General features: G+C 44.7%; 1 protein-coding gene and 1 pseudogene across 4 annotated transcripts in view; one reads left to right on the plus strand and one right to left on the minus strand.

The window, feature by feature from the left end:
- Positions 1-16,259, plus strand: part of PPP6C (protein phosphatase 6 catalytic subunit) — a 42,768-nt gene that overhangs the window by 7,636 nt on the left and 18,873 nt on the right. For 2 of the 4 annotated variants that reach the window (XM_053562626.1, XM_053562617.1), the window contains exons 2-3: positions 5,120-5,212; positions 7,505-7,600. In XM_053562626.1, the coding sequence (XP_053418601.1) occupies positions 5,183-5,212; positions 7,505-7,600 (126 nt within the window). In that variant the 5' untranslated portion in view covers positions 5,120-5,182. The remainder of the gene's footprint in view (positions 1-5,119; positions 5,213-7,504; positions 7,601-16,259) is intronic. The other 2 variants (XM_053562606.1, XM_053562635.1) reach the window with 1 other exon arrangement.
- On the minus strand, positions 11,293-14,972 carry LOC128565832 (dnaJ homolog subfamily A member 1-like; annotated as a pseudogene).

A 16,259-nucleotide genomic window follows, 5' to 3' on the forward strand; every position in this document is an offset into this window, starting at 1 on the left:
AGTGCTAGGATTACAGATGTGAGCCATGGTGCCCTGCCAGATCTAAGCTTTCTAGGAGCTTACAGAAAGAAGCTGTTCAGTATCTCTCAGTACAAGTTGATGATGTGATATTGAAGTGCAATTTTGGTAAAAGCAGTTGAGAAAGGAGGGCAGGATGAGGACAGGCTTTCTTTCTTTTTTTTTTTTTTTTTTGTAGAGACAGAGTCTCACTTTATGGCCCTCGGTAGAGTGTGCTGTGGCCTCACACAGCTCACAGCAACCTCCAACTCCTGGGCTTAAGCGATTCTCTTGCCTCAGCCTCCCGAGTAGCTGGGACTACAGGCGCCCGCCACAATGCCCGGCTGTTTTTTGGCCCGTGCTAGATTCGAACCTGCCAGATCTGGTGTATGTGGCTAGTGCCCTAGCTGCCTGAGCTACAGGCACTGAGCCCTTCCTTTTTTTTTTTCTTGAGACAGAGTCTCAAGCTTTTTGCTGCAGTTGTCATCATTGTTTTAGCTGGCCCAGGCTGGGTTTGAACCCGCTAGCCTTTGTGCATGTGGCCGGCACCCTACCCACTGAGCTATGGGTGCCACCCTTAATAATTGATTTTTATGGAAGTATAGACAAGGAAGCCCCCAACTTTACATGTGGCATATAATTCCATAGGAGTGGGCAATTTGAGAGATAAACACTGTAGGAAATAGAGAACTTTTCTTTCCCAGAGATGTATTATGGAACAAATGGAAGATGAGCTTGGAGGCTTGTGCAGAGGATATGTTGAGAGAAAATATTGCAGTTTTATTCATGGTGTGGGCTCTGACTCTCACTGATGAAAGTTAGGCCTGTTCTTAATTATTCTTTTTTTTTTTTTTTTGAGACAGAGTCTCACTCTGTCATCCTGGGTAGAGTGCAGTGATGTCATAGCTTACAGCAACCTCAAACACCTGGGCTCAAGTGATCCTTTTGCTTCAGGCTCCTTAGTAGCTGGGATATAGGCACCTGCCACAATACTAGTCTAGGTTTTTCTATTTTTATTTTTTCGAGACTGAGTCTCACTATGTCACCCTGGGTAGAATCCCCTGGTGTCATAGCTCATAGCAATCTCAAACTCTTAAGCTCAATTGCCTCAGCCTTTCTGACTTAAGCCAAGTTGCCGGGCTATTTTTAGAGACAGGGTCTCTATCTAGTTCAGACTGGTCTAGAACTCATATGAGCTCAGGTGTGATCCACCTTCCTGGGCCTCAAAGAGTGCTGGGATTAAAGGGGGGGAGCCACCATGTCTGGCCTGTTCACTTTCTTACCCCAAGTAGAGTGCAGTGGCGTCATAGTTCACAGCAACCTCAAACTCGGGCTTAAGTGATTCTCTTGCCTCAGCCTCCCAAGTAGCTGGGACTATAGGCACTTGCCACAATGCCCAGCTATTCTTTGTTGCAGTTGTCATTGTTGTTTGGCTGGCTCAGGCTGAGTTCGAACCCACCAGCCTCAATGTATGACTTGGTGCCCGTAACCACTGTGCTACTGGTGCCGAGCTTTTTATTTTCATTTTTTTTAGAGACAGGGCCTTGCTCACTTGCCTAGTCTGGAATGTAGTGACATAATCATAGCTCACTGTACCCTCCAAACTTCTGAGCTGTGGTAGTCCTCCCACCTCCTGAGTAGCTAGGACCACAGGTGTATGCCACGATACTCAGGCAATTTTAAAATTTTTTGTAGGGAGAAGATCTCACTATGTTGCCAAGTCTGGCCTTGAACTCTTGGCCTCAAGGGATCCTCCCACTTCGGCCTCCCAAAGCACTGGGAGATTACAGGCATGAGCCATTATGCCTGGCCTTTTTTTCTTTTTATTTTATTAATTAATTAATTTATTTTTTTTGTAGAGACAGAATCTCACTTTATGGCCCTCTGTAAAGTGCCGTGGCCTCACACAGCTCACAGCAACCTCCAACTCCTGGGTTTAAGCAATTCTCTTGCCTCAGCCTCCCAAGTAGCTGGGACTACAGGCGCCAGCCACAATGCCAGGCTATTTTTTTTTGGTTGCAGTTTGGCCGGGGCTGGGTTTGAACCCGCCACCCTCGGTATATGGGGCCAGTGCCTTACCGACTGAGCCACAGGCGCCGCCCCTTTTTTTCTTTTTAAAGATATGGTTGGGTGGTGCCTGTGGCTCAAAGGGGTAGGGCACCGACCCCATATGCCAGAGGTGGTGGGTTCAAACCCAGCCCTGGCCAAAAACTGCAAAAAAAAAAAAAAGAAAGAAAAAGATGTGGTTAAGTGTTTGATTGCCTTGAATTGAAGGTTGCAGGTATGGAGAAGTAGGGATATTTAGAGATTCTTTGTGTAGTGATGAAAATGTTCTAAAATTGATTATGGTGATTGATGGTTGCCAACGCTATGAATATAATAAAAACCATTGAATTTTATATTTTATAGGGATGAATATTATAATATGTGAGTTATATTATCATGAGTGCCGTGGCTTATGCCTGTAATCCTAGGCTTATGCCTGTAATTCCTACTCTGGGAAGCTGAGGTGGGAAGATTGCTTGAGTTCAACCTGAATAAGAGCAAGAGCAAGACCCCCTCTTCACTAAAAATAGAAAAATTACTGGGGCATTGTAGCTGCTGTTTGTAGTCCTAGCTGCTTGGGAAGCTGAGGCAGGAGGATCACTTGAGCTGGGGAGTTTGAGGTTGTTGTGAGCTATGCTGATGTCACTGCACTCTACCAGGAGCAACAGAGTAATTCTGTGTCTCAAAAAAATAATAAAGCTTGGGTGGGCATGGTGGCTCACGCCTGTGATCCTAGCACTCTGTGAGGCTGAGATGCATGGATTGCTTAAACCCATGGGTTCGAGACTAGCCTGAGTCAGAGCGAGATCCCGTCTCTACTAAAAATACAAAAAAAAAAACAAGGCAAGAGGCTTGCTTGAGCACAAGAGTTGGAGGTTGCTGTGAGCTATGATGTTGCTATGGCCCTCTGCCCAGGGTGACAGCTTGAGACTCTTTCTCAAAAAAAAAAAAAAAAAAAAATTAAAAAAAATATTAAAAAGCTATCTTCTTAGTCCCCTACTCTCTAAACCAAAACAAATTAAAGTCTGTTCATATAAGAAATAATTGATGAGCTGGATTTCATTAAAATTAAAATTTTGGGGACCCGGCACAGTGACTCACGCCTGTAATACCAGCACTTGGGAGGCTGAAGTGGGTGGATTACCTGAGTTCACAGGTTCAAGACCAGCCTTGAGCCTGAGCGACACCTCATCTCTAAAAATAGTCGGACGTTGTGGCAGACACCTGTGGTCCCAGCCACTTGGGAGGCTGAGGCAAGAGAATCGCTTGAGCCCAAGAGTTTGAGATTGCTGTGAGCTATGACGCCATGGTGCTCTACACAGGGTGACAAAGTGAGACTCTGTCTCAAAAAAAAAAAAAAATTAAAAATTTTGTTCAGCATGGGCGGCACCTGTGGCTCAGTGAGTAGGGCGCCAGCCCCATATGCCGAGGGTGGCGGGTTCGGACCCAGCCCCAGCCAAACTGCAATAAAAAAAAAAAAATAGCCGGGCATTGTGGCGCGTGCCTGTAGTCCCAGTTCCTCGGGAGGCTGAGGCAAGAGAATCGCGTAAGCCCAAGAGTTAGAGGTTGCTGTGAGCCGTGTGACACCACGGCACTCTACCCCAGGGTGGTACAGTGAGACTCTGTCTCTACAAAAAAAAAAAAAAAAAATTTTGTTCAGCAAAAGACCTTGACAAGAGAATGAGAATTCAATCTATAGACTAGAAGAAATTATTGCAAAAGACATATCTGATAAATGATTTTTTTTTCTTAAGAGAGTCTCACTTTGTTGCCTTTGATAGAGTGCTGTGGCATCACAGCTCACAGCAACCTCCAGCTCTTGGGCTTAGTCAATTCTCTTGCCTCAGCCTCCCATGTAGCTGGGACTACAGGTGCCCGCCACAACACCCGCCTATTTTTTTGTTGCGGTTTGGCTGGGGCTGGGTTCGAACTTGCCCCAGTATATGGGGTCGTTGCCCTACTAATTGAGCCACAGGCGCTGCTGTGATAAATGATTGTTATTCAGGGCGGTGCCTGTGGCTCAGTGGGTATGGTGCCAGCCTCGTATCCTGATGGTGGTGGGTTCAAACCTGGCCCCAGCCAAACTGCAACAAAAAATAGCCAGGTGTTGTGGCGGGTGCCTATAGTCCCAGCTACTTGGGAGCCTAAGCCCAGGAGTTGGAGGTTGCTGTGAGCTGTGATGCTGCGGCACTCTACCAAGGACAATAAAGTGAGACTCTGTCTCTAAAAAGAAAAAAAAAGATTGTTATTCAAAATGCATAGAGAACACCTAAAGCTCAACAATGAAACTCGACAAGAAAATGAACAGGGTGGTGCTTGTAGCTCATGTGGCTAAGGCGCTAGCCATATACAGCCATATATAGCATATAACCAGCTGGCGGGTTCAAATCCAGCCTGGGCCTGTTAAACAATGACAACTACAACCAAAAAATAGCCAGGCATGTGGGGGGCACCTGTAGTCCCAGCTACTTGGGAGGCTGAGAAAGAGAATTGTTTAAGCCCCAGAGTTTGAGGTTGCTGTGAGCTGGGATGGCACGGCACTCTACCAAGGGCAACATAGTGAGACTCTATCTCAATAAAAAAAAAAAAAAAAGGCGGGGCGGTGCCTGTGGCTCAGTGAGTAGGGCACAGGCCCCATATACCAAGGGTGGCAGGTTCAAACCTGGCCCCGGCCAAACTGCAACAAAAAAATAGCCGGGCGTTGTGGCGGGTGCCTGTAGTCCCAGCTGCTCGGCAGGCTGAGGCAAGAGAATCGTGTAAGCCCAAGAGCTGGAGGTTGCTGTGAGCTGTGTGACGCCACGGCACTCTACTGAGGGCAGTAAAGTAAGACTCTGTCTCTACAAAAAAAAAAAAAAAAAAAGGCAAAAGATACCTCACCAAAGAAGATATACAGTCCAGGTATGGTGGCTCCTACCTATAACCCCTGCATTTTGGGAGGCCTAGTTGGGAAGGTCCCTTGAAGCCAGAAGTTCAAGTTTTGTTTGGACAACATACTTAGAACCTACCTCTACAAAAAGTAAAGAAAAAAAGAACCAAAGAATTTAGCAGCCTTGATGGTGGACCCCTCTAATTCTAGCCACTTGGGAAGCTGAAGCAGGAGGATTGCTTGAGCCTAGGAGTTTTGAGACTTCAGCGAGCTATGATGGTGCCACTGCACATGCCAGCTTGGGTAAGAGAGTGAGACATTGTCTCAAGAAAAACAATAAACAGATATACAGATGACAAGCATATGAAAAGATGCTTGACGGGCGGTGCCTGTGGCTCAAAGGAGTAGGGCGTTGGCCCCATATGCCGGAGGTGGCGGGTTCAAAACTAGCCCTGGCCAAAAACTGCAAAAAAAAAAGAAAGAAAAGATGCTTGACATCATATGTCATTATGGAAATGCAAAGTAAAACAACAATGAGATACCACTGCACATGCCTAATGGTGTGGCCAAAATCTGTAATACTAACAACACCAAATGCTGATGAAATTGTGGAGCAGCAAGAACTCGCATTAATGCTAGTGGAAATGCAACATGCTCCATCCTCTGTGGAAGACAGTTTGACAGTTTCTTTCTTTCTTTTTTTTTTAGAGACAGATTCTCACTTTGTCACCCTCGGTAGAGTGCCGTGGCATCACAATCACAGCTCACAACAACCTCCAGCTCTTGGGCTTAGGTGATTCTCTTGCCTCAGCCTCCTGAGTAGCTGGGACTGCAGGTGCCCGCCACAATGCCTGGCTATTTTTTTTTTTTTTTTTTTTTTGTCAAGGCAGAGTTCTACCCTATGCCCTGAGCAGAGGGCAGTGGCGTCGGAGCTCACTGCAACCTCGGACTCCGGCTGTGGGCACCCTGCTGCCTTAGCCTCTGGGGCCGCTGGGATTACAGGCACTCGCCGCTGCGCCTGGCTGGGTTTTTCCATTTTTTTCACGAGTTGGGGTCTCACTCTCGCTCAGACAAGCCTCGAACTCCTGAGCTCAAGCAATCCTCCCGCCTCAGCCTCCCACAGTGCTGGGATTACAGGCGTGAGCCACTGCGCCCGGCATGCCTGGCTATTTTTTTGTTGCAGTTTGACTGGGGCTGGGTTCGAACCCACCACCCTTGGTATATGGGTCCGGTGCCCTACACACTGAGCCACAGGCACCGCCCTAGTTGGACAGTTTCTTACAAAACCAAATGTATGCTTACCTGTATGATCTACCAGTCTTGTTCTTTGGTATTTACCCACATGAGATGAAAACTTACGTTTACCCAAACTTCTGTGCATAAAACCCTTATACATACGTATTTATAGGTAATGCAAAAATCTGGGAGCTTTGTGACCTTAATCTTCATGGTTCTCAGTTTTACATGTGATTCAAGCAAAGGATTAGGCATAGGTGGGTTTTTTTTTTCTTGGTATTATTTTATTTATTTATTTATTTATTTTTTGAGACAGAGTCTCACTTTGTCACCCTGGGTAGATTGCTGTGGCATCATAGTTCACAGCAACCTCAAAACTCCCTGGGCTCAAGTGATTCTCTTGCCTCAGCCTCCCAAGTAGATGGGAATACAGGTGCCTACCATAATGTCTGGCTATTTTTTAGAGACGGGGTATCGTTATTGCTCAGGCTGGTCTTGAATTTGTGAGCTCAGGCAATCCCCTGGACTAGTTTTCTTTCCTGTCAAATTAGGCTTGGAATGGTGGCTCAGACCTATAATTCTAGCAGTATGGGAGTCTGAGGTAGGAGGATTGTTTGAGACCAAAAGTTCAGGACTAGCCTGACCAAGAGTGAGACCCCATTTCTACTAAAAATAGAAAAATTAGCCAGCTGTTATAGTGAGCACCTAAAGTGCCAGATACTTGGGAGGCTGAGGCAAGAGGATCGCTTGAGCCCAGGAGTTTGAGGTTGCTGTGAGCAAGGCTTACAACACAGCACTCTAGCCTGGGTGACACAGCCAGACTTTGTTTTGGGGAGGGTGCATATATATACATATAATATATATATTATATATACATAATGTATCTAATCATACATTACATAATATGTATATATAATACACACTTAGTTTTCATTCTTTTTTAACTCACCACTATACTAATGAGGATACACTTAGTTTTCTAAGTATGTCTATGTATTTTTTTGTGTTTGATCCTCAGTTTATGTTTTTTATTTTTTTTTTTGAGACAGAATCTCACTATGTCACCCTCAGTAGAGTGTTGTGACGACACAGCTCACAGCAACTTCAGACTCTTGGACTTAACCCATTCTCTTGCCTCAGCCTCCCAAGTAGCTGGGACTACAGGTGCCTGCCACAACACCTGGCTATTTTTGTTGTAGTTGTTGTAGTTGTCGTTGTTGTGTTAGCAGGCCTGGGCTGTGTTTGAACCCACCAGCCCCGGTGTTTGTAGCCGGTGCCCTAACCACTGAGCTATGGGCACTGAGCCTATCCCCAGTTTTAATATTGTAGTAAATGTTTGTATTTTCTTTTCTTTTACAGCGGCTATGTGACTATGTTTGTGACCTCCTTTTGGAAGAATCAAATGTTCAGCCAGTATCAACACCAGTAACAGTGTGTGGAGACATACATGGACAGGTAAAATTTCATCAGCAGATTTTTCGGTTTTGTATTGTCTATCATCCATATGAGTTTCCACTTATGCTGCAAAATTAAAACAATGACAATAACAACAAAAATAAACAGCTGCTGGTAAGCGAGGTTGCCTCAGTCTCTATGAGGCTAATGGTTCCCAGTTTACTGTTCCAATGAATAAAAGCCATGGCCATATTATTTATGGAGTTTGTTGAGATTACACTTGTGTAATGAGTAGAATGCAACAATGTTATGCTGGGGAATAGCTGGGATGGAATGAAGGCACAGAGGATGTAAAATAATCCTGGACTGCTCAAAGTAATTATGATTAGGAGGATATATTTTGGTTTTTAGGCACTTTTCTCATTCATTTCCTTTCTATTGTATTCATATCATGTATTGTTGAAAATTTATTTCTTTAGTGAGAGGAATAAGCAAAAGTTCAGAAAAATAAAATTGTTGGTGTGTGACTTCATAGCAAATCATTGATAGAATTAAATGAAGAAGGTATAGTTCAGTTTTCAACTCTTGGGTTTTTGTTTGTAAAAATTTTAAAGCAGTAACAGGTGGGGCCTGTGTAATCTTTCATCTCTTGTCACTGTTTAGCGTAGTCGAAACTTTATATGCAGAATTTTTTGATTGGGAAATAAAAGCTGAACAGATCACTTATAGCCTGGTGCATATATACAATGTAATTGAGGCTATAAGACCTACAATACATGGTGAACAGTAAAGTATTTATAAATGCTTATAGGTCTTATCTGTGCAGTTTCTTCAAATTAAATATGACTGGATAAAGGAGCAGAAATGTGTGTAAATTGGCTCTGATTCTGGGCTGCTCTATGAGCGAAGTTCTATTTTGGCTATTCACAGGGCTATTTTTTTTTTTTTTTTTTTTTGGTTTTTGGCCGGGGCTAGGTTTGAACCTGCCACCTCTGGCATATGAGACCGGCGCCCTGCTCACTGAGCCACAGGTGCCGCCCTCACAGGGCTATTTTTTTTTGGTTTTTGGCCAGGGCTAAGTTTGAACCCGCCACCTTCGGCATATGGGACTGGCGCCCTACTCCTTGAGCCACAGGCGCTGCCCAGCTTTTTTTTTTCTTTTGAAACCAGAGTCTGATTTGTCACCTTGGGTAGAGTGTTTTGGTATCATAGCTCACAGCAACCTCAAAACTCAAAACTACTGGGCTCAAGCTATCCTCTTGCCTCAGCTTCCAGAGTAGCTGGGACTACTACAGGCATTGCCACAACACCCGGCTCAAGCTGTCGCCCTGGGTAGAGTGCTATGGCGTCACAGCTCACAGCAACCTCAAACTCTTGGGCCTAAGCAAATCTCTTGCCTCAGCCTCCCAAGTAGCTGGGACTACTGGTGCCTGCCACAATGCCCAGTTATTTTTTGGTTGTAATTGTCATTGTTGTTTGGCAGGCCTGGGCTGGATTCAAACTCTCCAGGTCTGGTATATGTGGCTGGCGCCCTAGCGGCTTGAGCTACAGGTGCCAAGCCTTTTTTTTTTTTTTTTTTTTAAAGAGATGGGGTCTTGCTCTCATAGGGGCTAGTCTCAAACTCCTGAGCTCCAGCAACCCACCTCTTCGGCCTCCCAGAGTGCTGGGATTACAGGTGTGATCCGCCGGGTCCAACTTATAGGGCTATTTTATTTTATTTTTTGGTGTTTCAAGATATTTTATGGATGATTGAGGTTATAATAAATCTGACATCTACATAACATCAACAGAGGCCCTGTTATGTCATCTTTGATCTATTAATATTACAGTTCTTTAGAGTAGACTTCAGGAATGGATTTCTTAAAATTTCTATGTAATTGCAATTGCACATGAACTGTATGGCTATCCTGTATACCTTCAGTCAAATGTATAATTCTTACTAACACTTACCTTGTGTTTTGAGGTTAACAAAATACTTTTTCATATATCCTATGTCACATTTTTGGTTTTTTTTGAGACAGAGTCTCAAGCTATTGCCCTGGGTAGAGTGCCGGGACGTCACAGCTGGTAGCAACCTCAAACTCTTGGGCTCGAGCAATTCTCTTGCCTCAGCCTTCCAAGTAGCTGGGACTACAGGCACCACCAGAACACCCGGCTATCTTTTTTGTTGTTGTTGCAGTTGTCATTGTTATTTTAGCTGGCCTGGGCTGGGTTTGAACCTGCCAGCCTCAGTGTATATGGCTAGTCCCCTACCCACTGAGCTATGGGCACCACCAATCACATTTTTTTTTTTTTTAAGAACGCCATGAGATAGGATTATTTTGTGGAGAATGAAAGTGAGACTGAAACATTGAGGAGTTAACCCAAACTCACATAGCCACTAAAGGGCAGACTGAAATTTGAAACTCATTTGGGTTCCTATTACACATGTTTTTTTTTTTTTTTTTTTTTTCTTTCTAGAGACAGAGTCTCACTTTATGGCCCTTGGTAGAGTGCCACGGCATCACACAGCTCACAGCAACCTCCAACTCTTGGGCTTAAGCGATTCTCTTGCCTCAGCCTCCCGAGTAGCTGGGACTACAGGCGCCCGCCACAACGCCCAGCTAGTTTTTGGTTGCAGTTCAGCCGGGGCCGGGTTTGAACCCGCCACCCTCGGTATATGGGGCCAGCGCCCTACCGACTGAGCCACAGGCGCCGCCCTACACATGTTGTTTTAATACTACCACCAAACTGAGCGTTGTTTCTCTTGTACTTGATCCTTAAAAACAATTGCTGATCAAAAATTGGGATTTGAGCTTTTAAACATTTACTGATTGATTAAATCAATATCATTGGTATTTATCTTCCCTTTGGGCTGGTTCTGGAATTGCAGGATTGGGTTATAAATGTCAGTATGTTGGTGAGCATGTAGTACTGAGAGGCATTGAAGCAATGTAATCTAGTGAGGAGTTAAAGATTTCAATGTCAGATACACCTGGGTTTAAATCCCATGGCGAGGGTGGGAGGGCAGCTGTGATAGGTGCACACCTGTGATCCTAGCACTCTGGGAGGCTGAGGCAAGTGCATTGCTTGAGCTCAGGAGTTCAAGACCAGCCTGAGCAAGAGTGAGACCCCATCTTTACTAAAATAGAAAAGTTAGCCAGGCACCTGTAGTCCCAGCTATTTGGGAGGCTGAGGCAGGAGGATGGGTTGAACCCAGGAGTTTCAGGTTGCTGTGAGCTATGATGCCAGGGCAACAGAGTGAGACTCTGTCTCAAAAAAAAAAAAAAATCCCATCTTGAATATACGTAACTATTTTTCTTTCAGCTTTTATATTTGTGTTTATTCTCCATTTAAATTTTGAAGCACTACAGTTATTAAGTCAAAAATAATAGCAAGTAGTGAACATATGAACATAGTCCCTCATTCATTACTGTAGATAAAATGCCAGCAGTTAGCATTCACAGGTCTCATTAAGAGGTTTTGGTTTTTTGTTTTTCTTGAGGCAGAGTCTTACTTTGTTGCCCTCAGTAGAGTGCCAGGTGTCACAGCTCACAGCAACCTCAAACTCTTGGGCTCAAGTGTTTCTCTTATCTCAGCCTCTGGAGTAGCTGGGACAACAGGTGCTTGCTGGAATGCCCAGCTAGTTTTTTTAGAGACGGGGTCTTGATCTTGTTCAGGCTAGTCTTAAACCTGTGAGCTCAGGGCATTCCACCCGCCTGTGTCTCCCAGAGTGCTAGAATTATAGGCATGAGCCACCACGTCCCACCACATTAAGAGTTTTGACACTGAACACCCCCTCTGGGATGACGTTCATCATCCTCATGTGCTTCTCCATTGTAATGGTGCTGTCTTTTCTGATTTGATCAACGTCCACTAGTGCTATTTGGTCCTTTTTGTCAATCTTTTTTGCTTCCTTTGTCTTGGGTAGTTATTCTAGCAAAGAAAGTTTATCGGGAGAAAGAAAGCCATTCTCAGGAAGGTTTACCCTATATTTGATGATTAGGTGACCCTTTTCATATGGTCCACAATAAATTGGTATGCCTTCATTTAGCACTTACTTAATATCTCCATGCTTGACAGTCTGACCTGAATGAGAGGTGATGATTATTGTTTGGTTGTCAAGAGTAGATATTGGCTTTTGGAAGCCACACAATGCTTCAACCAGCTGCATGCCCATACATATAGAAAGGTCTTCCCTTCCTGGCGTAAAAATGCCTTAATACTTCTGATCTAACACAATGATAATATCTCCTGGGTCTAGCCGGGCGTTGTGGCGGGCGCCTGTAGGCCCAGCTACTCGGGAGGCTGAGGCAAGAGAATCACGTAAGCCCAGGAGTTGGAGGTTGCTGTGAGCTGTGTGATGCCACGGCACTCTACTGAGGGCAGTAAAGTGAGACTCTGTCTCTACAAAAAAAAAAAAAAATCTCCTGGGTCTAGTCCTGCTTCTTGGTCTCCTTCTCCATGGAATGTTATCTTCTTGCCATCTGTACTGCCTTTTTATTTTTTATTTATTTATTTTTTCTTTCATGCCTTTTTTTTTTTTTTTGTAGAGACACAGTCTCACTTTATGGCCCTCAGTAGAGTGCCATGGCATCACACAGCTCACAGCAACCTCCAACTCCTGGGCTTATTAAGTGATTCTCTTGCCTCAGCCTCCCAGTAGCTGGGACTACAGGCGCCCGCCACAATGCCCAGCTATTTCTTTCATGGCTTTTTTTTGTAGAGACAGTCTCACTTTATGGCCCTTGGTAGAGTGCCATGGCATCACACAGCTCACAGCAACCTCCAGCTCCTGGGCTTAAGCGATTCTCTTGCCTCAGCCTCCCGAGTAGCTGGGATTACAGGCGCCCGCCACAATACCTGGCTATTTTTTTGTTGCAGTTTGGCCAGGGCTGGGTTTGAACCCGCCACCCTCGGCATATGAGGCCGGTGCCCTACTCACTGAGCCACAGGTGCCGCCTCTTTCATGGCTTTTTAAATGTGAACTTCTAGAATCTTCTCTTGAACTCTGTTCCTTATGTTACAGCTTTTACATCTATCTTTAGGACTGATCAGTGATAGATTCAAATGGAAAGACCTGCTCAATTACAACCGAGCACCTGAATAGAATGTCCCACCCAGGAAAGAAGGAATGTGCTAACCCTTACCTACCCTTCTGACCCTTTAAATTTCCATCCACTTTAACTCACATGCTGACTTCCTTCTTGAACTCAGCCCACTTGCACCCAAGTGTAAATAAAGGCCAACGTTGCCCACATAGAACCTAGACTCTGTTTCCTTTCGTTTCTCGTTTCAAAATAATCTTTTCTTTTTGGTCTTTGACCTCTCAATTAGTTCCCCATGGCCCTGGCCCTCATGCACAACAACTGAATTTGCTGATGAATTCAGGTCCTATCTGATGAATTTTTTTTATTATTATTTAGAGACAGAGTCTGACTTTATCGCCCTTGGTGGAGTGCTGTGGTATCACAGCTCACAGGAACCTCCAACTTCTGGGCTTAAGTGATTCTCCTGCTTCAGCCTCCCAAGTAGGTAGGACTACAGGCCCCTGCCACAGTGCCCGGTTATTTTTTGTTAGAGTTTGGCCAGGCTGAGGTTTGAACCCTCCACCCTCGGTATATGGGGCCTGCACTCTACTCACTGAGCCACAGGCGCCGCCTTCTGATGAATTCTTGTTTGCATTGCAGTACCTCCCCAATTGGGACTGCACTCTGCTGCTCATTTCTTACCACTTTGTCCTTCACATTATTTGCAAATCACCTTTTCTGCAGAGCCAGTTTCCTTGTAGCACCATTATACAAATCTTGTAAAGTTACTAAGAGTTGATGTACAACATTTTTACTTTTCCTTTGTCTCTACATCCTTCCTCCTCCTCTAAAAAAGCATATCAAAGATGTCCATGGGGGGAACTGCCACCCGCTCCACCCTTTGTAATTGCCCATTTTCTTCCTTTGTCTTATAATTCCCTTTTCTTCACATCAGAAAACTTTTTTTTTTTTTAAGTTTTATTATTTATTTATTTATTTATTTTGTAGAGACATAGTCTCACTGTACTGCCCTCGGGTAGAGTGCCGTGGCATCACACGGCTCACAGCAACCTCTAACTCTTGGGCTTACGCGATTCTCTTGCCTCAGCCTCCCGAGCAGCTGGGACTACAGGTGTCCGCCACAACACCCGGCTATTTTTTTGTTGCAGTTTGGCTCGGGCTGGGTTTGAACCCGCCACCCTCGGCATATAGGGCCGGTGCCCTACTCACTGAGCCACAGGCACCGCTCACATCAGAAAACTTTATTAGTTGAGAAATCTGTTTAAACTTCTCCTTCATTTGGATTCTCATCTGGATGGTACTTCAAGATCAGTTCCCTATGAGCCTTTTTCTTTTCTATTCTTTACTTTTTTGAGACAGAGTCTCACTCTGAGGCTGGGCTCATGCTTGTAATCATAGCACTCTGGGAGGCTGAGGTGGGTAGATTGCCTGAGCTCACAGGTTTGAGACCAGCCTGAACCAGAATGAGACCCCATCTCTAAAAAAGAGCTGGATGTTGTGGTGGACAACTGTAGTCCCACCTACTCGGGAGGCTGAGGCAAGAGAATTGCTTGAACCCAGGAGTTTGAGGTTGCTGTGAGCTATGATGCCATGGCACTCTTTTTTTTGTGGTTTTCGGCCAGGGCTGGGCTTGAACCTCCACCTTTGGCATATGGGACTGGCGCCCTACCCCTTTGAGCCACAGGCGCCGCCCGATGCCATGGCACTCTTACTAAGGGTGACAAAATAAGACTCTGTCTCTAAAAAAAAAAAGTCTCACTCTGGGTAGAGTTCCATGGTATCATAGCTTACAACTTTAAACTCTTGGGCTCACGTGATTTTCTTGCTTCAGCCTTTCAAGTAGCTGGAACTATAGGCACCTGCTACCATGCCCAGCTAGATTTTCTCTTTTTAGTAGAGATGGGGTCTCCCTCTTGCTTAGGCTGGTCTTGAACTCCAGAGCTCAAGCAGTTCACCTGTTGAGGCCTCCCATAGTGCTGGGATTATAGGTGTGAGCCATCACACCCAGCCCCTAAAGGCCTTTTTCAGTTCTTCATGAATGGGATTGGGTTTGACACCCACAACAACATACTAAATGGTTTCTTTCACCATTTTCTATTCTTACTTGCATTGTACCTCCCCAGGTACAATGTGAAGAGGCTGATGGCAATTGTTGAGTAGTGAGAAGTAGTAGCTGTATGCAGCTACACTCTTCTGCTTCTCAACACGCATTCTGGAAAGTTCTGTCTATATAGCTATTTAAGAAGCTACTTCTGCTAGCTCACAAATTTGCTATGTGTTGCCTCGGTCCCTAAGGTGTTACAAAGGTCACCCTTTGTAGAGGGTAAAATGGCCGGCTTCTCAGCATGAATCAAGGGAGTAGCATCAGACTCTGCTGATTGTCAACTGATTTTTCACCAACATATGTGCACAATGAAGTATTAATAAGATGCCAGTTTCACTTAAGGATGTCCTTAAAAAAGTAGTAAATATTAATTTTCTTAACTCTCAATTCTATGTACGTTATTTGCAAAGTCTGTGTGATGAAATGGCAAGTGTGCATAGAGTGTATCTGCTGCATACTGAAGCAAGTTTACTCAAGGAAAAGGGCTTGTGAAATTCATTGAGTCATGAGCTGAAATAGCTGTTTTTTTTTTTTTTTTTTTTTTGAGACAGAGCCTCAAGCTGTCGCCCTGGGTAGTGTGCTGTGGCATCAAGCTCACAGCAACCTCAAACTCCTGGGCTTAGATTCTCCTGTCGCCACCTCCCAAGTAGCTGGGACTACAGGTGCCCGCCACAATGCCTGGCTATTTTTTGGTTGCAGCCGTCATTGTTGTTTGGTGGGCCCAGGGTGGATTCAAACCCTCCAGCTCAGGTGTATGTATGTGGCTGGCACCTTAGCCGCTTGAGCCACAGGCACTGAACCAGTAGCTGCTTTTTTATGGAACACTATTTTTACTTGAAAGGATGAATGACAAGCTGTGCTTATTCAGACTTGGGTATTTGGTAACTATTTTTGCGCTTCAGGGAAAACAATTCACAGTATTTGTTGCCAGTGATAAAATGTGAGTTTACTAATGAAAAATTGGAATTTTAGAAAATTTTAGTCCACCACCATGAGTTTCTGATACCTACAGACTTTTTCTGACATGTGGTGGGTGTGATGATTCATGCCTGTAATCCTAGCACTTTCGGAGGCTGTCACAGGAGCTAGAACTGCACCTGTAGTTCTAGCTATTTGGGAGGCTAAGGTGAGAAGATCATTGGAATCCAAGAGTTCAAGGTTGCAGTGAGGTATGATGGTACCACTGAACTTCCACCTGGGCAACAGAGCTAGATGCTGTCTCTTCATTTATTTTTTTAAAATTTTTATTGTTTTGAGACAGTCTCACTCTGTTGCCCTAGGTAGAGTACCATAGCATCATCATAGCTCACAGCAACTTCAAATACTTGGGCTCAAGTGATCCTTTTGCCTCAGTTTTTCTATTTTTGGGAGAGACGGGATCTTATTCTTGGTCAAGCTGGTCTTGAACTCCTGTGCTCAAACAATCCATTCATCTCAGCATCCCGGAGTGCTGGGATTACAGGTGTGAGCCAACATGCTTGGTGACCCATTCTCTTCAATTAAAGAAAAAAAAAAGGTAGCCAGGCACTGTGGTGGGCGCCTGTAGTTCCACTACTTGGGAGGCTGAGGCAAGAGAATCGTTTAA

Source organism: Nycticebus coucang, chromosome 2 (genome assembly GCF_027406575.1).
Source record: "Nycticebus coucang isolate mNycCou1 chromosome 2, mNycCou1.pri, whole genome shotgun sequence".
NCBI classification, from domain to species: Eukaryota; Metazoa; Chordata; class Mammalia; order Primates; family Lorisidae; genus Nycticebus; species Nycticebus coucang.